This window comes from Meles meles, chromosome 1 (genome assembly GCF_922984935.1).
Source record: "Meles meles chromosome 1, mMelMel3.1 paternal haplotype, whole genome shotgun sequence".
NCBI classification, from domain to species: Eukaryota; Metazoa; Chordata; class Mammalia; order Carnivora; family Mustelidae; genus Meles; species Meles meles.
The window spans coordinates 55,228,354-55,255,002 of NC_060066.1; the positions used below are offsets into that span (position 1 = coordinate 55,228,354).

General features: G+C 46.4%; 1 protein-coding gene across 1 annotated transcript; it reads left to right on the forward strand.

Annotated features, from left to right (window-relative positions):
* Nucleotides 1-6,525: 6,525 nt before the first annotated feature.
* On the forward strand, nt 6,526-10,413 carry HEY1 (hes related family bHLH transcription factor with YRPW motif 1). The gene is made up of 5 exons (XM_045996557.1): nt 6,526-6,806; nt 7,099-7,174; nt 7,301-7,384; nt 7,675-7,756; nt 8,653-10,413. Exons 1-5 carry the CDS (start codon nt 6,718-6,720, stop codon nt 9,234-9,236), a joined length of 915 nt encoding a protein of 304 aa, XP_045852513.1. The 5' UTR covers nt 6,526-6,717; the 3' UTR covers nt 9,237-10,413.
* Nucleotides 10,414-26,649: the final 16,236 nt, after the last annotated feature.

Sequence of the window (26,649 nt, forward strand, 5' to 3'; positions counted from 1 at the left end):
TTAACCCACTGACCCACCCAGGTGCTCCTGAAGACTTATTTGTAATAAGTATCTATGAATGCAGAAATGCCAAATTATGGAATAGTTGGGATCCAGTGAAGTTGCAGACCTCACTGTGTCCTCCCTGTGAGCCTTTCGGAGGCTAGGATCACAAGCCTTCACTTCCACTGAAGGTAACTGGGTGCAGGTTCAGAGGTGTTCACAAACACAAGTTTGAGAGTCCACAAACTTGCTTTTGTGACTCCTTAAGATTTATCTCAGTTATATCCAGAGTTGTCTTGAAAGTCTGGAAATAAAAAGTAGTTGAATTCTTTAAATAATGAAAAGAATATATTACAAGTTAGTACTTGAATTACTTTGCAAAAATTGTGTTGTAAATTACTATTTGCGTCATTGTAATGGAGAAAAGAATACTCTGGAAATTACTCTTTGAGGCAAAGTGGGCGTCATGGAATCAAACCCCTAACGGAGTCAGATACGATTTGGGGCCAATTTCCTATCTTCCTCTGTGAAAACCAAGAAAAATAATAATTCCTCCTTCCTGGTTTAGTGTGAGGATTCAATTCATTATAGAAAAGGTTTTTAAAACTGTGCCTGGCATATGGTAAGTGCCATTAAAACGTCTGCTATTACAAAGAATTTATGCAGAAAGATTAGCATGGCCCCAACACAAGAATAACACACAAACGTGTGTTCCATATTGGAAAAAAGAAGTTTTTATAAATTTCTGGAAGGACTAGGTCTCATAGATTAGTTAGCAAAGAGCTTTCAAAGCAGAAGTTTTATTACCAAAACTCAACAATACTTTTTACTAAGTTGCTTTTCACGTGTGCTTAATTTTCTCCTGGGTCCGAAGTTGGGGAAGTGCTGAGTTAGACACACGTCCATGAGGGTCTCTTACTAAGGACTTCTCAGAGCCATTTGCTCTCTCCCTTGCCCTGAGATCGCCCAAGAATTTCCCCAATGTATTTGAAAACAGATTCTTTTATTTACAGTGTCTTGAGAGATTAATGGTCTGTGAAATGCACGTTAGCATTTTAAATACCCCTCCCCCCGACCTTTGAAAGACAGAGTGGCTCGTCCTGGAGGAATTCTCCAGCGGGAGCAAGGAGAGTTTACAGAAGCCTTCTCCTAGGTAGCCCCACAGAGCTCGGGAGAAGCAGCCCGTGTGACAACCACCACCACCATCATCATCATAACTCACAAGCATAAGACGTAACACGTGTGCAGCATTTTACAAAATGCTTTGTCTCATTTTCCCTTTCAAAAAAACCAAAACGAAACAGAACCAAAGTGGAGGGATTATTCTTATTTATAGATGAGGAAACAGGTTGGGAGGAAAGGGGTGGGCTCAAGGGCAAAGAGTTAGGAAAGGGTCCCTCAACCCCAGCAGGCAGCTTGGAAGCCTCTTTTCCCCATGGACCCATGGCTGCCTGCTGGGTTTCCAATTAAGCAATTCCCCTGGCGGGGGGGGGGGGGGGGGGGGGGGGTGAACACCAAGGCGTCTTACATCTGACCTCAATTAGGGAAGTTGATAGTGGAAATGCACTTTTGCGTGGCATGACAGGCCACAAGGCAATCTGGCGTTTGAGGCAGCAACCACAGAAAGCAGCGAGAGTGAGGCACAGAGGGAAACTGGCGTTGGGTCAAAATTTCGGTATGACAGTTTTGGGCGACTCTTGTCTTGTGGTTTCTGATTTGGGGTGTTCTTCTAAAGGAGCCATCTCTGAACTCCCTAAGTATGTAACTTATTTATGCACACATTTATAGCACAGCGGGCTTGGGGATGTTCCTTAATAAGAAACTCAAAGAACACAACTTTCACTAATAATGAATAGCAGATGCTTATTTTAAGCTCTACTCAAAATAATCTAGTGCTCTTAGCAAAATGCACAGGTTCTTTCTCGTCATCTTTAAAGGATATTACTTTCCAGAGACTGTTTTTTTGTTTTGTTTTATTTGCTTTTTTGACAGAGAGAGGAATCACAAGTAGCCAGAGAGGCAGGCAGAGAGAGGGGGGAAGCAGGCTCCCCGCCGAGCAGAGAACCTGATGCGGGCTCCATCCCAGGGCCCTGAGCTGAAGGAAGAGGCTTAACCCACTGAGCCACCCAGGTGCCCTTCCAGAGACTGTTTTTAATATATCCAATTACTAGATAATAATTCTTTCCTCCTTTCAGCCTCATTAGATGTGTAACAGAGCATCAGAAGAAAACCAAGGGGTAACCTGGTGCTCAGTTTTACTCATTGGTGAATCAGGCATATTAATAGCTCATAAAGACGGCAGCTGTTTATTAAGTGCTTGCTTCCTGTTGGTGAAGCACCATTAAAATGCTTGATAGACCTGATCTTATATAAAATGACACCGGAAAATCATGATTACGAATATCCCCATTTTACAGATACGAGAATCAGGGTTTAAAGAGGCTGAGTAACTTGCCCACTGTTGGGCGGCTAAGGCTAGTCTGATGGAATCTTTACCACACCCTCGTGTGAGCAGCTCGATGAAGACTATGGGCTTTTCCCCTTGTCACTCCAGGCCTGGCTCAGTGCCCAGCACACAGTAGGGGCTTTATACAAGTGTGGCAAGTGACTACATAAACAAGCAAGACTCAGATATCTCCAACACTGGCTGACTTCACCTGAAAGTGGTTTTAACAAAGGTGTTTTGCTTCAGCCTGGATAAAGAAGCAACTTGCCTAAAAGACCAGAGCGAAAAAAAAAAAAAAAAAAAAAAAAAAAAAAGCTAAGGCTTGAGGCCTGGGTTTAAAAAAAAAAAAAAAAAAAAGACCAGAGCGAGGCAGCCCCTCTCTTTTTTGGGTGGTGCTAGTATAGTCTCTTGCCTTCCTGCATACCATTTCTAGCACATACAGTCAAGATCACCTGCGCTTCCCAGCAAACTGACAGAGAAAGGGCCTCATCTAGGACACTCAGGTAGGAACCTTGACAGTGGCCAAACCTCTGATGAATGGACAATTGAAGATTCAGGGCTTTTTCCTGGGTAGTCCCTTACCCAGCCACTGTTTGTGTCACCTCCAGCCAGTTGGCCACTCTTAATGTTCTTTCATCCAGAAATGCTGGAACTTGCAGTTTGAGGATGGGCTCTTTTCCCTCTGGAGGTATCATTGGTTCAACTATGGGAAGGCCCTACCCGGGCCTGGCCCTGTGAGTGAATTCCAAAATACGGAGCACCTATACCTTCCGAGGTGTCTGGAGCATCCCTTCTGCAAGAGAACACAGAGAAAGGCAACACGCTGGGTATAAGTGAGTAAACAAACCCGGATTCCACAGACAGGCGAAGAAATGGGCTTGTGTGCAAATCTGGAGAGGCTGCTACCACAGGACAGGTGGGCTAAGAAAAACACTCCTTCTTTGGAAAAAGGCCCTTTCCGGAGCGGCCAGGTCTAGGCAGCCCCACTCAGGTTGGAGAGAGGGTCACTTTTGCAGGTTGTGTCTTGCTCAGGGGCCTGCTAAGAAGTTTACAGCCATGCTTTACTCAAGGCCTCCGGGGATAAATCCCCTCCAGTCTGCAGGTGGTAGAAAACTCGGCCTCATACTCTCAGTCCAACTCTCTTCCGTGATTCTGCTACCCGTGGCAGGGCCTCAGTCCTTTCTTTGGTGGCTCTAACCGAACCGCCTAGTTCTTAAATGCCTTCCCAAGCTCAGAAAAGTCCTTTCCAGACCTCATGGCCTATCCTCACCCCCTTGTTTTTCTTTAGCAAAAGGTGCTTTCGAGCATTAGCACATCTACAGCGATTTCACCTGTTCATTGTCTAGCCCCCCCCCCCCGCCCCACCCCCTTTCCTCAGAGGAGGTATGTGAGTTCTAGAAAGGCAGGGACCATACCACTCTTGGGTCACCACTGCATTCTCAAGCCCTAGCACAGGGCCCGGCACACAGAAGACCTCAGTATTAGTTGGATGGATGAGTAACTGAGAGTCAAGATTGAGAAGCAGGAGAAAGGTAGTGTTTTAATGTAAACCTCATTTTTGACAGAAAGTAATAGTGAATGTGAGAGAAATAATTTGCCCAAGTACTCGTGTGGAATCAGGAATCCTCAACCCCAACGTTGTCTCTTCCTTTTGCCCACCTATCTGCAGCCCGCCCATGCCCCTGCAAGGCAAGAATGGGCCAAAGCAGGAAAGGCTCACTTACTGTAGACTCCAGAGGCTGGGGACCACGGAATCACAGAGAGGGAGGAGACACACTACTTTCTGGGGTAGGGGGGAAGAAACCAAATGTCAGAGGGACTTCTGGATGGCAGAGGGGAGCGGTGGAGGGTTTCTTGTGCCTGGACCATTAGGTTCTGGGGGTGAGGGAAGAGGCAGGTGGCAGTGAGCGATAGGACTGACTGAAGACTGTGGAGGTTGGAAAGGAGTTTGGGAGGCTGAACCTCTGTAAACCCCCAAAGAGCTGTTACCTGTGCGTATGGGCAGAGTAAGCAGAAAATGGGGTTGATCTTGGGTGGACAACTGACAATTGGCATGTGGGGGGATGTCAGGCCGCAAGGGAAAGAAAAAAAAATCCAACATGTCTTTTTTTTTTTTTTTTAAAGATTTTATTTATTTATTGACAGAGAGAAATCACAAGTAGACAGAGAGGCAGGCAGAGAGAGAGGAGGAAGCAGGCTCGCTGCTGAGCAGAGAGCCGGATGCGGGACTCAATCCCAGGACCCGGAGATCATGACCTGAGCCGAAGGCAGCGGCTTAACCCACTGAGCCACCCAGGCACCCCAAATCCAACATGTCTTGAGGGAGGCACCCAGCCTAGGGACCTTCCCTAGACAGGGAAGCAGAGGAGACCAGGAAAAGGAGTGAGGGCCTCGAGGTGAAGGTGAAGTGAAACAAGAGTTCAGTGGGAGCCAGGAGGCGGAATAATATGTGTGTAGAGGTGAGGGGTTAAAATCCAACACACCTATTAGGCTCAGGCCATTCAGAGGATGTGGCACCTCAGATGTGTTAAGATGGAACTGGCTCACGGCTCACTAATTAAGCAGGAATAGAAACGGTGAAGATATTTGCAAAAGTGAGAAAACGTTTCTTATCCTCAGTATCTATCAAGTGCTCCCTCACTGACAGGACTGCAAGGTCAGCAGCCAAAGAATGGACCTGAGAGGAATATCAATTGCTCTGCTCCTTTGTAAGGGATAGAGAACCCTGGATTTCCAAATTCAAAACACCCATCCGGCTGCTTCTACAAATCCTCAAATAGGGCATCAGGCCAGAGATACACAATTTTCTCCCCCAGTATCTTCTGGAGGACTTGGGTAGCTTCGCAGAGCTCCCAGTACACGTCAAGAACCCAAGCCGGAGATGTGTGTGTGTGTGTGTGTGTGTGTGTGTGTGTGTGTGCACGCGTGTGTGTCAGGGTCGGAGACGTGCATTCCCGCAGAGAGGGCGGCCTCAGACGCAAATGCCCAGCCCCGCCACCCTGTCGCCCGCTGAGAGATCTGGCCGCCAAAGCCTGGAAACAAAAAACAACAACAGAAAAAAACCCATAATGGATATCCCCAGGGGTCTTTTTTTTTTTTTTCCACCTAGACAGCCGAGAAAACAAGCGTTGCACTTGCCCGGAAATTAGATGCACAGGGTACTCATTCCACTCTGGAGGATGGGAAGCCCTGCAGAACGAGACTGGCTGCATGTGGGGACATAGTCCGCCCCCAAAACGGAAAACGACATCCCCAGAAACCACGTCTTGCTGGTGGCCACTGCGGCGGTGCATGGGCTCTGCTCCCCGCCGGCTCCCCGCCGGCGCCCTGCGGCCCCCACGGAGCGGCCGGCGCGTCACCCGGCCAGGTGCATCGGGCCCGGCTCCGCCAGCGGCGCGCGCCTCCCGCCGCCGGGCACGGGTGGCCCCGCAGCGGAGATTTACCGCGGCGCAGGGCGGCGGTTTCCGGGGCCGCCCGGCGCCGGGACTCCGATTACAGGTTCACACGGGGGGCCCGGCCCGCGGCCGCCCAGCCTCCGCCGGGGCGCCCTCGCGCGGCCCCGCTCCCCCGCCTGCCCATTCTTCTCCATTCATGCGGACGCCCAGCGCCGCCGCCGCCGCCGCCAGCGCGGCCGCCGTCGCCGCCGCCGGCCGCCCGGATTGGCTGGCGGCCGTGGCGCCGGCACTTTCCCACGGCCCGCGGCGCGTGCGGCTCACCGGCGGCGCTGCAGGCGCGGCCCTGGCGTGCGTCCAGGCCAATCGGGGCGCGCGGGGCGGGGCGGGGCCGCGGCTGCCGGCGGGCTTGTGTCCCGGCCCGGCCTCCCCCGCCTGCCCGCCGCCGGCCCACAGCCGCCCGCGCCTCCTCTGCCCCCCCAGCAGCGGAGACCCAGCAGAGCCCCCGCGGAGCCGACGCACCGCCGCCGGGCAGGGGCCGGCTTGCAGGGCAGGGGCGGGGTTCGCCTTCGCCCTGAGCCTCATTCTGGTCCCTCCCCGGAGCGGCTGCCAATCAAGGGAGCGGGAAGCCTGTTGGCGGAGGGGAGGCTGTTGCCCTGGAGCTGCCGCCCCGCCCCCCCCGCCCCTCGCCCGCCTCCTCCACCCCTCCTGCCCTCCCCCGGGACCTGAGTAGGGGCGCAGCGTGGGAAAGGGATGGTTGAATTTTAACCGGAGGCTGAGCGTGAGCGGGATCAGTGTGTGCGGAACGCGAGCCCCCGAGCGCGGAGAGGCGCCGCTGCTGTTAACTCCTCCCTGCCCGCCGCGCCAACCCTCCCCCGGAGCCCCCACGCAGCCAGCATGAAGCGAGCCCACCCCGAGTACAGCTCCTCGGATAGCGAGCTGGACGAGACCATCGAAGTGGAAAAGGAGAGTGCAGATGAGAATGGGTGAGTTGGCCGCGGCCGCGCGGAACCTGGGCAGGAGGCGAGCGTCGGCTGGCCGCGGTGACAGCGGGCGAGGGCCCGGGGCACGTCGGTGCCCTCCGCTGACCTCTGCGCATCTCGGTCCGGACGCCGTCCGGGGTGAAGGACCCCCGAGGCGCTTCCAAACCCAAGTTGCCAAAACAGTCTGAGTGCGGGAAGGGCGTGGGGGAGACCCCTCATATCACCTCCCCTCGCTTAACAGCGATTCTTGTTTCTTTCTTTCTTTCTTTTTTTTTTTCTTCCCCTCTTCATTCAGAAACTTGAGTTCGGCTCTAGGTTCCATGTCCCCAACTACATCTTCACAGATCTTGGCCAGGAAACGACGAAGAGGCGTGAGTCTCTTTACAGTGCTTCTTGTTTTGTTTTGTTATTAATTAATGGAAAGAACTACCTTGCTTCATTTTGAAATTCACAGTCTTGACGGAAATATCCCCCTTTGTTTTGCTTGCTTTCTACAGATCATCGAGAAGCGCCGACGGGACCGGATTAATAACAGTTTGTCTGAGCTGAGGAGGCTGGTACCCAGTGCCTTTGAGAAGCAGGTAATGGAGAAAAGTGCGTAGAGCTCTCACCGTAGCTGTCCATACCTTTGGAATCCTTACCCTCATTAATCTGAACCTCATCTGTGTCTCGAAAAATAACCATATTGCTTGTGCTAGAGATGAATCACATACGGATTCCAACATATTTTGCGAAGACAACCCATTTTGCTTTAGTTTGTACTTTTATGATTTAGAGAGCATATACTTGCGTATCTATTTTAATTTTTTCCCCCAATGGCACTTGGTGCCAAATAATTTTTTTTTTCTTTTTTGGCCATATTCTTCTTTAGGGATCTGCTAAGCTAGAAAAAGCCGAAATCCTCCAGATGACCGTGGATCACCTGAAAATGCTGCACACTGCAGGAGGGAAAGGTACATGTCACAGTCTAGTGGTGGCCGGGAGTGTTCTGGGTAGAATGAGCAGGCGCTGCAGGCCAGCTTTGGTGCAGTCGCTGCCTTATTTTTTTGCTGCGTGCTTTGGGGGTGGGGAGAGAATGGTGTGGCGTGTACAGTCCCCGGTCAAAGCATTTGCAAATGCACGTCTTCTCCAGTGAGTTCCTCACCCTAGTCCTCTTCAGAGTGAGCTAATGCGCCTTCTTTTGGAGAATACTTTTATGTGTGAGGTGCCCTAAAGTTGTAACAGTCCTGATTAAGATCAGGTAGATTTCACCATATTTGTTTATTGACATTTTGAGAAAAAGACTTACTTTTTTTTTTTTAAAGTATATGGTCTTTATTTTATCGACAGCATTAAAAAGTAAGCTCCTACATGACTCTTGAGGAAAGAAACCTGTTGTGGTTAATTAGAGAAAACCTAACAGAAGATAGGAGACTAGGGTCTGTGTCTCCAGCCGGAAAATGCTTTACTCAGGACCAAGTGCCTAAAAGCTCCATGATGATAACTTACATCTGTGTGTCTAATGAATTTCACTGTTCTGTGGTTTCTCTGTCCTTGATGTATTTTTTGTTGTTGTTGGGGGGAAACATTAAAGGAATGAACATAGTTTCATCTGCTGGTAGGGTATAATTCCACTTTCTGCTCAGCAGCTTCTAATTGGGCTTTGAACTTGCATTAGCAAAGACATACTTCTGTTGATTAATGCAAAGACTTTGGTCGACTCCCGAATATTGGGACCTTCATAAGAACGCGTGCATGCCGTTTTTTAAGGTTGTACGTATTTATTTGCTAGGAAGGGCTGCCTTTGGTACTGAAGGCATGCGGGGAAATGAGCAAAGCCTTGAGGTTTTTCTTTTGTTCTTTCCCTCAGGCTATTTTGACGCACACGCCCTTGCAATGGACTATCGGAGTTTGGGGTTTCGGGAGTGTCTGGCCGAAGTTGCCCGTTATCTGAGCATCATTGAAGGACTAGATGCCTCTGACCCGCTTCGAGTTCGACTGGTCTCACATCTTAACAACTACGCCTCCCAGCGGGAAGCGGCCAGCGGGGCCCACGCGGGCCTTGGACACATTCCCTGGGGGAGCGCCTTCGGACATCACCCGCACGTCGCGCACCCCCTGCTGCTGCCCCAGAACGGCCACGGGAACACTGGCACCACGGCCTCGCCCACGGAACCACACCACCAGGGCAGGTTGGCTACGGCACATCCGGAGGCGCCCGCTTTGCGGGCGCCCCCTAGCGGCGGCCTCGGACCAGTGCTCCCTGTGGTCACCACCGCCTCCAAACTCTCGCCGCCCCTGCTCTCCTCGGTGGCTTCCCTGTCGGCCTTCCCCTTCTCCTTTGGTTCTTTTCACTTACTGTCTCCCAATGCACTGAGCCCTTCGGCACCCACGCAGGCAGCAAACCTTGGCAAGCCCTATAGACCTTGGGGAACGGAGATTGGAGCTTTTTAAAGAACTGATGCTGTAGAATGAGGGAGGGGAACACTTAAAATCCCAGCTGAGCTGGGCTGTTGCCAACATCACCTTAAAGTCGTCAGTAACAGTAAAAAGGAAAAAGGTACACTTTCAGATAAATTTTGTTGAAAGACTAAAGGTTTGTTGGTTTACTTTTTCTTTTTTAAATTTTTTTTTATCATGTCATGTATTAGCAGTTTTTAAAACACTAGTTGTTAAATTTTGTTCCCAACAGTAAATTGAAATAGTGAGTATAAACCAACACTTGGTAATAGGTTTGTTCTATGCCTCATTATTTTGTAAACCTCTCTGTCTCAGAATGATCCCATTTTCGCCTCAAAGTTTGAGGAATTTTAACATTTAGTATTTCGGTCTGTTTTTCTTCTTGTATAGTTGAAGTCTGTTTTTAGAATTAATTTTCCAAACCACTAAGTTCAATGTTAACATGATGCTATTTGTTAATATTTTGACAATTAAGGTGTTGTATGAATAATATTCTTTTGTGGAGGGGGGGAAGGATCTATGTTGAATTTTATATTTCTGAACAAAGCGTTGACAAATCAGATGATCAGCTTTATCCAAGAAAGATGAGTTAATTCCCTGCCTCCTGTGGCAGTCAGGTGAGTGTATAAACCATCAGGTGCCCTGAGTCCATATGACCAACTGGTGTCATCTGCCAGGGTTTGGCTGTTCTGGCTTAGGGAGGAGAGAGCCACTTGTAGGCCAGATCCTCATTTGGAGTTGGTGGGGAGGAGACGGAAGATAATTGCATAGAATATGCCTGCATTCACCAGCCCCAAGCAATGCAATGAAGTTCCAGTCTCACGGATCTCAAATTCACAAGTGTTAACATGGATAAGTGATCTCGGGGTGCAAGTGGTCAATGGAACAGTCCAGTGGAACCCGTTAAATGCATAACCTACTTCTTCCCAGAACTGCTAGGTTTTCTTTTAACTGGAAATGTTAGTGTTGTGTTTTCCTTTTCGGTGCATGGACATGTGGTTGTTGAGATATTCAAAGGGCTTTCCGGCCTTCTTTTGATTTAATTTGGTTCAGGCTAGAAAAGCATCATTTTACAGCTTTATTCTTTTAGCAGGTATAATGTAAACGACCTCCACTGAACTGGGTTTGGCCTCTGTTGTACTGATGTGTTGTGACTAAATAAAAAAGGAAGAACAAACTGTTCGCTGCATATGTCTTACATACCTTGGCCTTTCCCTTTCTTGGCTCAGAAAAGAAATTTTCTCTCCTTTTCATTTTGCCTGGCCACCAGTTTTCTTATGTCAAACGACTTCATTATTTTTGGAATCCTAAACTCTGTGAATTTGCTGCTGAATAAGGTGACTCCATTATGGTGCCGAGCTTTGGCCTGACTCCCACCAGGAGACACAGCCCTTTGACTGTTGCATTGGCCCATCTGCCCTGAGCTGGCCCTGTGGGGGCTAGGAAGCCTCAAGTCCCGCTGGGAGTTGCAGGGTGGGAAAAAGCCCTTATGAAATCTTCGAACACCATGTTGACCACTCAACAATTTTTTTTTTTTTTGAGAGCATCTACTGTGTGCATTGTTCTGTGCTGAGAGAACAGAAAATTTGTTTCATTTTCTTTTCTTTTTTTTTTTTTTTTTTAAGCTGGAAAACAAGAAAAGCCTAGCATTGCTATCTCTGATACCCCGTGCAGGGGCTGGGGAATTGGGCATGATGAGCTCTGGCAGGCTGTAATTCTGCACCTGCACAGCTCCAGGAGTCTTTCCTTGTCTTGTTGCAAGGAATTTGCTTAACCCTTTCGCTGCAGTGGACTCCTGAGCTGTGTAGTGAGGAAACTGACATGTGCTTTAGGTTAGAACAAGATGCTGCTGGAACAGAGACAGTAGCGTGGGCCCCAGGGGGAGAGCGGTGCCTTTCCGTTGCCTTAAAAGTACCCCTGCCAGTGCAGGAGTGCTGTCTCCTGGTTTGGAACAAGTTCACCTTAATCCTGAGATTGGTGGGGAGGAGAAGGAGAAAACCCACTTGGGCAGATGACACAATAGAGCCTGCCTTTTTGTTTTTTTGTTGCCGGATCACTGAGCTCCTCCTCCCTGCTCTAATTAAAACAGGACAGGAAGGCAGAGAGAAGTTCAGAGTTTGAACTTGAACTGCGACTTCTCGGTCTCTCCAAAGGGATTTTGGAGATTGTGGGTCTCCAACTTTAGCTCTCCCTCAGACTTTCTCCATGTGGCCTCCCATGTTGGTCCCTCCCGGGACGCACTGCTCCGTTCTGATCACCCGCCTGTGCCACGCAGACACGTTCTGCCTGTCATGACGCCATGATGGAAAGTGTTATGGTAATTTCTGCCAAGTGTCAGTTTAATTTTAGCAACCGTGATTTCAAATGGCATTAAAGCATTACTGAACAGCATTGTGCTCAGACTGCCTTAGATTCTCTTACTTGTACCTAAGCTTAGAGGGTTGCTAAAGTGGCCAGTCCTGTTGCTGGCTCTGCGGAGAGCACTGGGGACCTGTGACACGTGTATGTCAGGATCAGCTTGTGGATCCTCATTTGGCTACTAAGGGTTTCTTTTTGTTTGGAGGGGGTGTGGAGGGTCATTTTCAGGATTACGTAAAGTCTTCCAAAGAAATATTTTGGTTTTCTTTTTAAACCCCTTCAAGGTGACAGGTTTCTGGAAATAGTGCAGGTGGAATGGGATATTCCTGGGAAACAGGATGGAATGATCATGATATACCAGTTGTATGGAGAAAAATGAATGCAGGAAAACTCATTTCTATTTTGAATTGATGCAATAAGAAAAAGAATAAACATCAGGGTCATTAGTGCCAGCATACTTTCATACTATACCTACATTCGTTATATTCCTACCCCTAGAAAACAAAAATTTTTTTATGTGGCCCATAAATTTCCCTTATGAAGAAAATAATATCATTCATCACAAAGAATCTTGGAAGGTCTCAATAATTATTCATTTATTTTCATTATAGGTATTACCATGGATTAATGACATCAACAATAGATGGGCAGAATTCTTGCATTAGAAAAACTTTTAAAGAAAAATCTGGGAAGTATCATTTCTAATTTGTTCAGTATAGTTAAATTAGGATGTGATTTTTGTTCAGCTCCCCCCCAACTCTGTTACTCGCTAAAATCATGATATTTTAAATATAGATTACTTATATTTAAAATCCCCCAGGAAATGTTCTGTCTCCTAGTTATACTTCTCCCCAGCCCTTCTGGTCTATACCAGTATCGCAGCTTTGATGCCTTCATTAGTTTCCAGTGATGATTTATAATTAAAAAAACTTCAGAGCTAATATCATCTGAGACGCTGCTTCAAATGTGGCCCAATTTCTTTTACAATCAGAGCTCTGGGGGATGGGGACGTCTTGGAAAGAGGACTTAAATTCTGCTTCTTGCTCTGCTTTTACCTAATTGAGTGACCTTTAAATTTAAAATGTAAAATTCTCTTTCCGCTTTCCTCATCTGTCAGCTAAAGTGGCTGGACTAGCCGGGTTCCTGGGCACATACACACAGGGACAGGTACTAGTGGGGAAAGGATGCAGGAGCATCAGCCAGGTGGGTGCCGACCCAGGGAACAAGTGTTTCTGGCACCTTCTATCTGAAGGTCTGTCCGAAGGGCCATACCACTGGTATCTATGCTGGAATTTTGGTCCAGTGTTGCCGGATTTTTCAAGTTTTTGAGAACATGTGCAATTTTTGATATTTATGTGAAACAGGCTAATTTACACGGGTTGGTAAACTAACTCACCAAAGCCTGTCTGCAGGTAAGACTGGGCAGTTGGGGCTGGGCCTCAACTTCTAGGACCCTAATCCGAATGGCTCTCTGAGGGCTAGAATTTTATAGTATTTTTTTCACGCATGGCCTAGGAATATGTTTAATGGATGAACACCCACCTCACATGTGGTAATTAGGCTGCAGAAGGTGGTTTCCTCTCAAGACTATCCTGTAAATATAAGCGGCAGAGTTTTTCTTACTTCTGAGTTGTCGAATTTCCTCAAGGAGAGAGAAGGTAAAATCATTCTTCTTGTTCTGAGTCTCATCACTTCACAGGAACCACTTCTGAAGGGGTACCTCGCCAGGGTTCCTGTGTTCCCTTTCTACCAAGGAGGGAGATGGGGTCTCAGCCTGGTAGTGGCCTTCAGTGAAAGAGTGAGTGTGCAGCTCGCCATGACTCAGCACACTGTCGTCCTAAAAGGCGCCATCTGATTTCAGGAAGTAAGAAGTCTCAGCAAAGCCCAAGCTGTTTTGAACCTCAACTTGAAACATGATGCCTGCCTTGATCTTGATGAACTGCAGGGCTTTTCACTCAGATGCTTTAGTGCTCTGCTGGGGCGGAGGGGCGGGTAGCGAGGAGAAGGGAGAAGGAAGCCAAAGAAAAAGAAACCCAGTCCTCCTCTTTTTGAGCTGTCTGTAGAGATTGATGAGCATTTGTAGCAGAATTGTTGCCCAGGCCCGTAAGTCCCAGGGAAATCCGGGGTACACAGAAATCTGCGGAAGTTTCTGGATTTTGTGTGAATACGCTGTCCTATTACGCTCCCTCAGAGTTATGTCGTAAAATTTCCCATTATATTTACTCTTAAATTAGCATTTTTCGTCAAGTGCTTTGTGTTGGGCTTTGACATATAGTAAAGTTAAAAAACCGTGCCTAAATTTGAAAACTTAATGATTCCTAGGGAGTTAGGGTGGCCTAGGGCTTGGTTTAGCAGAAGAAACAAAAAAACATCGATTTAGGCCGAAAGAGAGAGAAAGGTTACCCCCGAAACAGTTGATTACTGAGAATTTTCTGTAGTTACTTTTAGTGGGTTTTTTTTCCCCCCACTATCCCCCACCTCCCCCAAGCATGGTTTTGTTTCCGGTGCGTAGGAATGTTCATGAATGCGGAATTGAATCATAAAATTAAAGAATGACATATCTGAGCCCTTAATCATCTGCCTTGACTGTTTCCTACTGCTTGCAGTCCTCTGCCTCTGCTCCAGCCACGCTCCCTGCTTGCGGATGTTGGAACCTGCCAAGCCTACGCTCACCTCCAGGCCTGCGCACTGGCTTCCCCTCTGCCTGCACCCTTCCTCCACCCCCCCCCCCCCCCCCCCCCCCCGCCCCAAGCCAGCTGGGATCTGCTAAGGATTCTGATTCTTCTTCGAGACTCCTCACACAGCCCCCTTCCCCAGCAGTCTCCCTAGAAGTCTACTTAAAACAGTCACTCCTCTGAGCCCTCTGCCCCCTCCCACCACTCCCCACCCTTTTGGCTCCCTTTTCTTTTTCTCCGGAGTTTTCTCCTATCGCATTAGCCCATAGCATATTCATCAATTACTTGTTTACTCTCTGTTTTGCCTGATTTGTTCACCTCTAGAGCTCTGTCCCTTCAAAAGCACCTCACGTATAAGAAACACCCAATCCCTATTTGTGGGATGAATTCGTCAGTGCAAGCCTCTCCTTTGTTACTACTAAGAAGCATAGCAAAACAGATTCAAACAGATAGGTCTCTATCCATCCCTCCCCCAGCCTTTTATTTTAAAAACTACCAGGGAAAGCAAATTCGTGTTTCACTTCAGTATTTTCTCTTCGCTGCTATAAAATTCTGCTTTAAAAGAAATTCAACTGGACCACCATCCTTTAAGTCTATTTCCTTGGAGGGACATTGGTCAATTAAAAAAAAATATTTTGTCATTTGAGAGAGATACAGAGACAGAGAAAGAGCACAAGCAGGGGAGAGGCAGAGGGAGAGGGAGAAGGAGAAGCAGACTCCCCGCTGAGCAGGGAGCCCAACATGGGGCTCCAACTCAGGACCTGGAGATCATGATGGGAGTCAAAGGCAGACGCTCAACCATCTGAGCCACCCAGGTGCCCCATTGGTCACTTAAAAAATATATATTTATTTTAGAGAGCGGGTGTGAGGAGGAGGAGGGGCAGAAAGAGAGGGAGACCAGCAGGCTCCCCACTGAGCAGGGAGCCTGATGCAGGTATCCATCTCAGAACCCTAAGATCATCACCTCAACTGACACCAAGAGTTGGTTGCTTAATCAACTGAGCCACCCGGGGTGTCCCAGGGTCACTTTTTTATATTCCCTACAGAAGATCCTAATCTCCACTGAAGACCTTCGGTTATAACTCATCATCATCTCCACCTTCTGGCCAGTTAGGGGGTTTCAGCATTTTTGATCTTGTCACATTGACGTCTATCTGGTTGGGGTAGGGATGGGGGAGAACAGCATCTGCATTTACAGAAATGGAGAGACCAGAAGTTTTACTATGGAGGGCCTGGGTGGCACAGTTGGTTTCAGCTCAGGTCATGATCTCAGGGTCATGGAATTGAGCCCCTCATGGGGCTCTGCTCTGGTCCTGGAGTCTGTTTGACTCTCCCTCTGCGCCTCCTACTCGTGCTTATTCTCTCTCAGGAAGAAAAAGAAGAGAAGGAAAAGAAAAAAAAAAAAAAAGAAAAGAGGAAAGATCTACTATGCAGACAGACTACAATCATCCAGGGTTCACAGGAGAGCAACACAGAGGAAATATTTAGGTTCAATGCGACAAGTTTAAAGGAAGTACAGTCTGGAATAAGTTGGAGCAAAGAACCGATACGTAAAGTATTGCTTTAAATATGCAAAGAGAGAACCTTATAGAAGTAGAGACCAGTGGTTCTCAGGTGGAGACACACATTCTCATAGAGAACAGGACAGCGTAGGGTTGTGATGGGGAAGCGAGTTTCATTCTTGACCTTGATTCTGATCATCAGGCAGTAATGGGTTTGTAGCAGGATTTTGAGGGCAGCTTTTTCTGCTGAGGGCACAGAGCAGTAGGGACCTCACATTCTGAAGAACCAAAGCCCACTTGGGGCCCAAACCCCTTCACGACTTTTAATCAGAGGTCAAACTATCCCTGCCATGTTCTACAATAGCCCTACAACTGACTCCCCCATCCCGGGGTACATAAGGAAGATAACAAAGGAAATGATTGCAGTGTGTGGACCTGGCCTGGGGGGGCTTTTCTCTCCCCTCCCTGTGGGGAGTAGGCAAGTTGAAAGGTTTCATGAGGGATGGTAGTGGCTAAGTGTGGGTATGGGAGTCACAGAAAGCGGGTTTGAGGCTTAGACCGCTGTGAGGGCTGAAGGCAGAGAGAGCTACCTTCTATAGGAGGTGTGGTTCTTAGACATGAAGGGTGTGAGACTGAAGCTAAACATCTCCCCCCAGACACCACGCGCATCATCTATTTGGAAAACATCACGTCAGCAGAGGCTTCTGGCATCGGAGGGAAAGCAAAAGAGTCAGAGTGAGAAGAGGGTGTCTACTCCTCACCCTAGCTTATATGAGATGTCTTCTTCTCTCTTCTCTCTTCCTCAACACCAGAGTAGTCAAACTGGGGAAGGTATATGAGAACCAGAACTGACCTGGAACATAGATCCCCCACTTCTACCCCCCAAGGTGCTGGAGGGGGAGAAGGAGCCAAAGCGCAGACAGTGCCCCCCCCCCCCATTCCAAGGGCCCCTCTCCACATGTGAGCTGATGATGGGATGGATGGGAGACAAGTTTCAGATGAGAAAGGAGATTGGCATTTCAAAAAGGGACTGTTTTCCTTTAGCAAAAGTGACAAGAATGTACTTTAGTCTAAGATGTCATTAAAAGAAGGCAGAAGATTTGTCAGAATACGGTTGAAGGCAGTTACTGTAAAACACAAACAACACCCCACCCCCCTGCAAACATTTATTAACTGTTCCTTACTTAGTGGAGAAGTGCACACACATAGTTACAAGATTGAGATCCCAGTACATGAAAGGAGCTAAAACATGAGATTGCCAAAACAGGGATGGGGATCCTGGGCAATGGTGAAGACTTTCCTCCTTCAGGAAGATTCTAGAAGCCTGGATCTTTTTAAGAAGATGGATTTTCTATATTGCAAATCACTGAGTTTAGTGTTACCACAGGGCAAAATTTTAAGACAAAGTTTCACATTGTCACCTGGAACGCTTACAAGAAGTAAAGAAAAACACTCGCTCTTGTGCCTTGCACACCTCCATTCCTTTTGAAAAGGCTTCCGCTGCTGGCCCATTGGGACATAATGCAGAATCATGTTTCTGTGCTACAGTGACTCGTTTCACTGAGTGTCTCCCTGTCTTCCGGAATAATCACAGAAATGGGAGCAGGATGATGGAGCAGTTAGAAGGCTCAGTCACCTGTCGAATGACAACAGTTCTTTATTTAATGCTTGCAATATGCCAGACACGGGGCTAGGGGATTTGCATCCATCATCTTTGATCTTTAACAGGGATTATTCTGAAAGGTCAGCATTATGATCTGATTATGAGATTTTGCAAGATGAAGACACTTGTCCAAAATCCTATGTTCGGAGGCAGAGCCAGGATTCAATCAGGGAGATCAGAAGTCTGTGTTGTTGTTGTGTAAATCCACCAACTCAGTTCATCGGTTGATTGACTCCAGCTTGGTAGGGGGTCCCCTGTGACACTCTCTAATGACTTCAGTAACCTGAAAATGGAACAAACTCCTTTGGGAGAGGATGAGATCCCCGGACGGAGAGCGATGAAGCAGAGGCTGGTCCAGTCTGGATGGTGTAAAAGAGCTTCAGGTGGGAAATGGGCAAGGGTGCCTGACTTTCAAGGGCAATGGATACATGGATACACATTTTAGAAGCATGATCCCCAGATGCTAAACCACCACACGTATGCAATTCTTGATTTCCAGCTTTCCCAACTCGCTGCTCTCAGCGGACTTCCCCTATATTACACAAGAAAGCCATGCATGCCTCTTACCCATCCCAGATCTAGGGACACAGAAACTTACAGGATAATGAACAAAGGGACAATTCCAAAACTTGGTTTCCTTATTGATAATTGGGGAAGTAGAAACTTACCTTCTGCTTCCTCTTTTGGCCTGTCTCACACATATTTTTGTTATGGGCAAGACATGAGCTCTAGGGGCCCTTGGGTGGCTCAGTCTGTTGAGCATCTGACCCTTGGTTTTGGCTCAGGTCATGATCTTAGGGTCCTGGACTCTGCACTCAATGGGGAATCTGCTTGAGGATTTTCTCTCTCCCTCTGCCCACACTGCCTCTAAAATAAATAAATCTTTTATTTTTTTATTTTTTCTTTATTTGTATTTTATTATTTTATTATTTTTGGGTTTTTTTTAACATCTTAATTTTATTCTATTTTTTTCATGTTTCAAGATTCATTGTTTATGCACCATGCCCAGTGCTCCATGCAATCCGTGCCTTCCTTAGTACCCACTACCAGTCTCACCCATCCCCCCAACTCCCTCTAAGGGGTCACTGCCTGGGTATCCTATAATTTTTTTGAAGATTTTATTTGACACAGAAAGAGAGATAGAGAGAGAGAAAATGAGAGCAGGAACACAAGCAGGGGGAGTTGGAGTGGGAGAAGCAGGCTTCCCACTGAACAAGGAGTCAGATGCAGGGTTCAATCACAGGACCCTGGGATCATGACCTGAGCTGAAGGCAGCCGCTTAATGACTGAGCCACCCAGGAGCCCCAGGGTCCTATAATTTAACTCAATTCTGATGGGCAGATAGTGTCAGATCTCACAGGTGAAAAGCTCATTCCCAAAAAAGATTGCAGTTCCCTGCCCTGCTTCAGATGACAATCACAAGTCCAAGTTGTCACCTTGCTTCTGACCTAGTGGCTATTGACTAGTTTCTACCTACCTCCTTCTCTGGTTCCATTAATCTGCTAGAGTGGCTCACAGAACTCAGAGAAACATTCACTTCGGTTTGCCAGTTTAGTATAAAGGATACTATAAAGGACACAGATAAATAGTCATATGAAAGGTAAAGAAAGGGGGTGCATTGGTGGCTCAGTGGGTTAAGTGTCTGACTTGATTTCAGCTCAAGGGATGATCTCAGGGTTGTGAGATTGAACCCCTGGTTGAACTCTGTGCTTAGCACAGAATCTGGTTGTCCCTCTCCCTCTGTTCATGCCCCACTCCTCCCTCCCTCAAATAAATAAATAGATACAATCTTTTTTTTTTTTTTTCTTAGAGGAAAGCTACAGAAGGGTCCCCAGTGCAGGAGTGGCTGTCCCCGTGGAACTGGACTGCCTCACTGTTACAGCCTATGGATGAGGTCACCAACATGGAAGGTCTCTGAAACCTGCCCTTTTGGGTTTCTATGAAGGCTTCATTATGTAGGCATGATTGATTAAATCATTGGCTCTTCGTTATTGAACTCAATCTCCAGGTCCTCTCCCCTCTTTAGAGGTTTGGGGATGGGATCGAAAGTTTCCACCATCTAACCACATGGTTGGCTCTGGCAACCAGCCTCCATCCTGAGATGCTTTTTCCAAAAGTCATCTTATTAACAGAAATGCAGGTGTGATTGTAAAGGACTTATTGCGGATATCAAAAGACACTTGCACTTATCACTTAGGAAATTCCAAGGGTTTTAGGAACTCTGCCAACTATAAGAAGATATATCTTTATCTTATTATAAATAACAATATTGCACAATCTGAAAACCTTTCATACCTCTGATCTAGATGATCTTAAGCCTGAAACTCTTTTATTACAGAGAAATGTCTGGAATTAAATGTGGCTCAAATCCAGATTACCAGCTGAAACACTGGGTGAGTTATTTCAACTTCTCAAGCTTTAATCTTCATCTGAGAAATAGGGTATCTACGGAACCTTCCTCATGAGGTCGGGGTACCTGTGATAAATGGGGATGATGTGTTTAAAGTGCTTAGAACAGTGGCCGGCATGTTATAGGGTGTCAGGAAGACAAATACTTAAGAAGTTATTTGAGTTTGATCTGGATGGCCTCCAAATTCCACACAGGAGAGGGTATGTGGTTTGGCGTGTAGAGCATGGTGGTAGGTGGGTGTGGCCGAAACAAGCTGGACATGGCGGTTTCGATGGGCTCTTCATAGCAAAACCAGTCAGCAGTGCCCCTCTTCTGCCTGCTCATCTCTCATTTTCGTCTGGGCCACCCAAAGTTCTCAGCTTCTGTGGTGTGGTTAGGGCTGGGGTGAGGGGGTAGGGAAGTAGTGGGGAGGGAAGTACAAGGATAGAAGACATGGGAGCAGAGACAACAGATCAGGGGAGGATGGGCACCTCCTTCTGGAATGTTGAGAGGCGAGGGTTTCAATCTCTCCAGACCTGGTGGAAGGAAAGGGTTGCCAGCTACCCAGAGATCCTATAATCTCTGTGTAGTCCTGGAAGTCCCAGCTGGCCCGAGCATCCAGAATTATCCCTGTGGAGATTGCAGCTGTCTTTGGAAGGCACAGCCTGATTCCCAGATTTGCAGCCGGCCAACTGCTGGGGTTCAAGCGGTCACTTCATTAACTTCACTGTCTTTTGCTCCTGCAGTTTTTGGGGCCCCCACATCATATTATAGCTGAGATTTGGGTGCAGAAATGCCAGAACTGGAGGCAGGGTGCTTGAGCGGGGTGGAAAGGGGACTTGTGGGGCAGAGAGGGGCCTGCGGAGGTGGAACCAAGCAGCTATTGGCGTTCATCTCTCTCCAGCCAGGATGAACTTCCTAAGGGAGAGGACAGATTGAAGGCTTTTTTTTTTTTTTTTTTTTTTTAGGACATAAGAATTTCAAATGGATTTTTAAAAAGATTTTATTTATTTATTTATTTAGAGAGAAAACGAGCAGTGGGGAGAGGGGCAGAGAGAAAGAGAGAGAGAAGCAGATGCTCCATTGTGCAGGGAGCTCCAGGTTCTAGGACCTGGAGATCATGACTTTAGCCAAAGGCAGACACCCAACGCACTGAGACAGGCAGGCACCCCTTAAAATTGATTTTAAAATTGTTTTTTTTCCTCTCTCTTTTTAAAAAAGATTTTATTTATTTATTTATTTGTCAGAGAGAGAGAGAGATAGAGTACACAAGCAGGGGGAGCCGCAGGCAGAGGGAGAAGAAGCAGGTTTCCTGCTGAGCAGAGAGCCCAATTCAGGCCTCCATCCCAGGACCCTGGGATCTTGACCTGAGCTGAAGGCAGCCGCTTAACCAACCGAGCCACCCAGGTGTGCCTTCAAATTGTTTTTCATATTCTGCCACAATTATGTCTTCATAACCCCCAAACTTGGGGCGCCTGGGTGGCTCACTGGGTTAAAGCCTCTGCCTTTGGCCCAGGTCATGATCTCAGGGTCCTGGGATTGAGCCCTGTGTCGGACTCTCTGCTCAGGGGGGAGCCTGCTTCCTCCTCTCTCTCTCTGCCTGCCTCTGCCTACTTGTGATCTCTCTCTGTCAAATAAATAAATAAAAACTTCGTAACCCCCAAACTTCAGCTAGAATCTGAAAAAGAGCGACATCTTGTTAGCAATGCTTTAGGACAGTGGACCTCAACTTGCCTGCATGCCAAAGTCACCTGGGGAGGTTGGAAAAATCCCAGCGGCTGGTCTGCAGCCCAGACCAATTAAATCAGGTGCTCTAGAGGCAGCGCTGATACTCATACAAATCATCCAGGCCATTAGAGAAATGTGCAGCCGCCATTGTTACTTGCCGCTTTAGTATGCGGGAAGGGGAGTGCTGTGGAGCTTGGGGCAGACTCTTGAGGCAACAAGGGAGAGGCTGATTGCTGAGAGGCAGGTTGCTGGGTGAAGCGGATCTCAAGCACCCAGGCAGGCTGCGGATTGGGGGTTTTCACCCCAGACACTTGTAAAAGAGTGGCGGACTTGGTCCAGCAGTCAAAGAGACTGGGTCCTCACTGTCGGCACTGACTCTCATTAGGACTGCCCTTGAGCTGACCTAACTTTCCTTTCTCTGTCGATTTGGAGCTTGACCCCCTTCTAAAGATGGTGAACTCTGGCTGTTGAGCCGGAGCTGTGGAAACGCCCCTCTTACCCGGCTCCAGCCATGTGGCTTGTAGACACGTCCTCCTGCAGAGAAGTCGGCAGTTACCCTCCTGAGAAACATGGCAGAGAATTCCACTGTGTGTAGCTAGCCCTCACTGGAGAGACAGGCTGTCAGAATAAGAAAGTGGGGCCAAGCAGTAGAGAGCTAACAAAGGACTCATATTAGTCCAACTCTTAATAAAGGGTCCCAACTATGCTGAGTTCTTCATAATCACGTCTAGGAGATTTGCTCCCGTTCTTGTCTCCTCCAGCCCGCTACTTCACCCTGCTCTGAGCTCCTGTAGTGATGTCCAGAGCACTCTTGGGGTTGCTTAGCTGGATACAGGAATGTGCGACTTGGTTAATTGGTCACTTTAAGCGAACATGTTTTGTTTCATCACTGGGCTACAAGATTAACTTTCTGGGGCCTTGGGATTTGCAAGACCTCCAAAGAGAGATTTATTTATTATTTTTATTATTATTTTATTGATTATTTACTATGTTATTTATTATTTATTTTATTTTTATTTGTTTTATTTATTTATTTTATTATTTATTGGTAAACATTCTTTCTCTCCTTCTTCTGTTTACCCTTCCTTCCTTCTTTCCTTCCTTATTTCCTTCCTTCCTTACTTCCTGTGCTTATTCTGTGATGAGGTGCTCTGTGCATAGAACACCAATGAAAATTGCATCCAGGAAATAAAAGGAGCTGCGGTGTCTTGTGAAATGTTTTCTTTTCAAATTTATGTCCTCTTCTATTGTATCACTACCAAAGCACCTCATTTTTTAAAAAAAGCTTTTATTTGTTTATTTAACATAATAATATCATGTTAATATAATATATAGATAATATAATATTATATATAATATATACTTATATATATTTCAAAATCAATTTTAATATATAATTATATTATATATAATATAATAACAGGGATTAATTATTTAATCCCCACTGAGCGGGGAGCCGGATGCAGGGCTTGATCCCAGGACCTTGGAATCAGGACCTGAGCTGAAGGCAGACGCTGAATGACTGAGCGACCGAGGCGCCCCCAAAGCACCTCATTCTTGCCTCAGTGTGGGTTGACCTGGGCAGACACATTGCACAAAGCATGGGGACATGGAGATGGGGAGGAGGCAGAGTCGGTTTCGATTAGGGAGGTCACACGGAAGGACTGGAAGCTTGTCCATTAAGAAAGAGCCCATGCGATACGTGAGCCAACACGCTGGGGTATGAAGTCTAAGGGGCAAGGGAAGTAGGAACCGGGAGACCGAGAAGTGAAGTGACGTTAGAAGCCGGGGTTGTGGGGGGCGGGTGGGGTGGACAGACCCAGCGGGAACTTCACCACCGGACCTCAGAGGCGCCAGAAAACGCTCCGATGGGAGGCGGGGCGTCAGGCCGAGGATCAGGCCGTGCAGTCCGACCGTAGGTGCCGTGCCTTCCCCGGTGTGGGTTGGCATCCCTGCAGATCTGGAGGTCAGGACGTCAATAAGACGGCGAGGAGCTGCCGGAGAGTCATGCAGAAGGATGGGGACGTCTCCGCGGGCTCAGGAGCAGTCCCTCAGGGAGCCACCATCCCGGCTTTCCAGCTGACAGCTCTCCAGAAGCAAGTTGCTCTGTACCGTGTGGCCAAACACCGGGCTAGTCAACCCTGATGTCTGCGGGACTATAATCCGTATCTGGCCCTTGAGCCAAACTTGCAAAGGCTATTGTAGTTTTTCTTTAATGTATCTAAATTTTTCTGCTAATAAAGGTGTTTCTGTATTCTTGTTATTTTATATCAGACACTGAGCAATTTAATATAATTAGATTAATTATTTTGGAAAATAAAAACACAGGACGTATGTATATTCTTTCTAATTGGATTAAAAAATCATATCTCTAAGTGAATTTTGAGGGGGGTGAAAATGTTCTGAGGGTCTTCTATCGTCACTATCTTCCCCTTCCCAGGGCCCGGAGGTAGGCCTAATGCTGTCCTGGCAGTGAGACAGAAATCCTACTGAAACTTGCGGCAGAGAAGTAACCTACCAGGTCGGCTCGTGGGCCCCAGGCTGCTTTGGCCACAATGGTGCTTGTTAAAAAAACCGGAAATACTCGTGGCTGCGCCTCTATCTACTGAATCAGAATTGCAGGGGGAGGGAATTGTTTGAAACCTGGAGGTCTAGGTGTTCGGTCTTAGATGATTCTGGGATGTCCGGTCCTATCACTGTTTCAGGACACTCCTGGCCCCCTTAATCTTCCTTATCAGCAGCGGCGATGGTGACTTGCTGAATCCCTGGCTCCCACCTACCCCCCTTTCCCAGAATCTTGTCTTTTGTAATAACAACATTGGCAAAGATGACTGTATGCCTGTGACACCATTCATGGTCTCTCTCTCGCTCTTTTTTATTATTTTTTTATTATTAATATTAATAATATAATATATTAATATATTATATATATATAATATATATATATAATATATATAATATATTATATCATATATAATATAATATATAATATATATATAATATATCATATTAATATATTATATTATATTAATATAATATATATAATATATCATATTAATATATATAATATATATAATATAATATTATAAATATATAAATATTTATAATTTATTATAAATAATAAATAATATATAAATATTATATAATATATATAAATAAATATATAAATATATAAATAAATAATAAATATTATATATAATATATTATATTAATATATTAATATTAATATATTAATAAATATTAATATAAAATTAATAATTTTATTATTTTTTATTATTAATTGAATAATTATCAATTATTAATTGAATCTCAGGTTTTTTTTTTTTGTTTTTTTTTTTTTTAACAGGACAGCAATGTACCCAGTCTTTTACGCTTCTAGGGGCGGTGTGAGCATGAGGCTCATTTCTGTTCCATGTGTTATCCTCAGCAGTGCTGTGCAGAGTTCTTGAAAGCAAAGGTAAAGGTGCAGTCCTCTTCCCTCATTTCTGCTTTTTGCACATGGAGGTGTTGGTTGGAGCTCCAGAGCCACAATGGCCCCCAAGACAAGGAGCTCAGGGCGGTGGAACAGAGAGAGACAAGGACTGGGGTCTCCGGTGTCCCAGTAACTTCTAATCCAGTCATGCTCTGGGCTTCCACCGTAGGAGAGAAAAGTAAACATTTACGTATGTAACCCATTGATAATTTTGGCTTTTTGGTTATTCACAGCTGACTCCGATCCTATAATAACACGAGACATGTATTGACTATATCCCACGTGTCAGACACCACCCAAGCTGTTAACATATTTTCTAATTTAAGCCTCATGAAAATCATTTAAGAGATTCTACTGTTAGCCCCATTTCACAGATTTAAATTCGGCATAAAGAAGTTAAGTAACTGGGGCGCCTGGGTGGCTCAGTGGGTTAAAGCCTCTGCCTTCGGCTCGTCATGATCCCAGGGTCCTGGGATCGAGCCCCACATCGGGCTCTTTGCTCCGCAGGGAGCTTGCTTCCTCCTCTCTCTCTGCCTGCTTCTCTGCCTAGTTGTGATTTCTCTCTGTCAAATAAATTAAAAAAAAAAAAAAGAAGTTAAGTAACTTGTTTAATTTCACTCAGCTGGTATGATCTGGGGCGGTATTTGATCTTCCGTAGGCAGAACTCAGGAGCCAGACCCTCATTTCTGTATATTGAAGGCACCCCTCTTAGGCAGTTCCCTTGACATCAAGGGCTCAGAAGGTTTATGTTCCTCTGTAATGAACCAGAACTTCTGTAATGAACCAGAAAATGAACTCTATTTTTCTATTATTATGGATGGCATAGAGATTTTTCTAATCTACCTTCCTCAATCCTCTTTCCTCAGATGAGGGAGGTAGGGGAGAGAAAAAAGGAAATGACCTAAGGCAATGCTCCTAGGCTTCTGAATTTGAAAGATCCTGTTTAAAAAAAAAAAAAAATCAGGTGACTGACATAGAGTTCACAATTTTTTATTTTTCACCGTAAGGGCATTAATGAAAAGAAACTATCATCTGCCCTGAAGAATATTTGATGAAAAAGCAAATGTTCATAGAAGAGAAAAGATGATATAATCACAAACTAAAGGGCAGTCTTTTAAGCCAAATAAATTTAATTATAAACTTAGTATTTGAAAAGTACAATGCATTTTCCCCTCTCCTGCTCATGCTTTTCAAAGACTGGCGAAAATGTCATCAGTGTTCGAGAAACCTTTATTTAAGATCTTCAGAAGGGGTAGCTAGTTAGAAAGGGGAAAAACTGCCTCAAGATTCAAGTTGGCCAGACAGTGATGAAGAGGTGTGGCAAGATGGCGATGGGACACCAATATCCGCGCTATCTTTCTTCCTTAGTCAGACAGCCCTGGTTTGTATTTGGGGCAAGAGTGTGCTCGGCTAAAAGAGCATACAAAGGTCCTTGCAGGTAAGGTTGGCCACGTGACTACAGGTTGGCCAATGAGACATACACAAAATGTTGGGTGGTGTTTTTAGGAAGGGGCTTCACTGGGGCTTGGCTGCGAGTGGGGCCCTCTTGTCTTCCTACATTTTCTCTTCCTTCTGATCTAGCAGGAAGACATAGTGGCTGTTAACTCTAGGGTCTGTCTT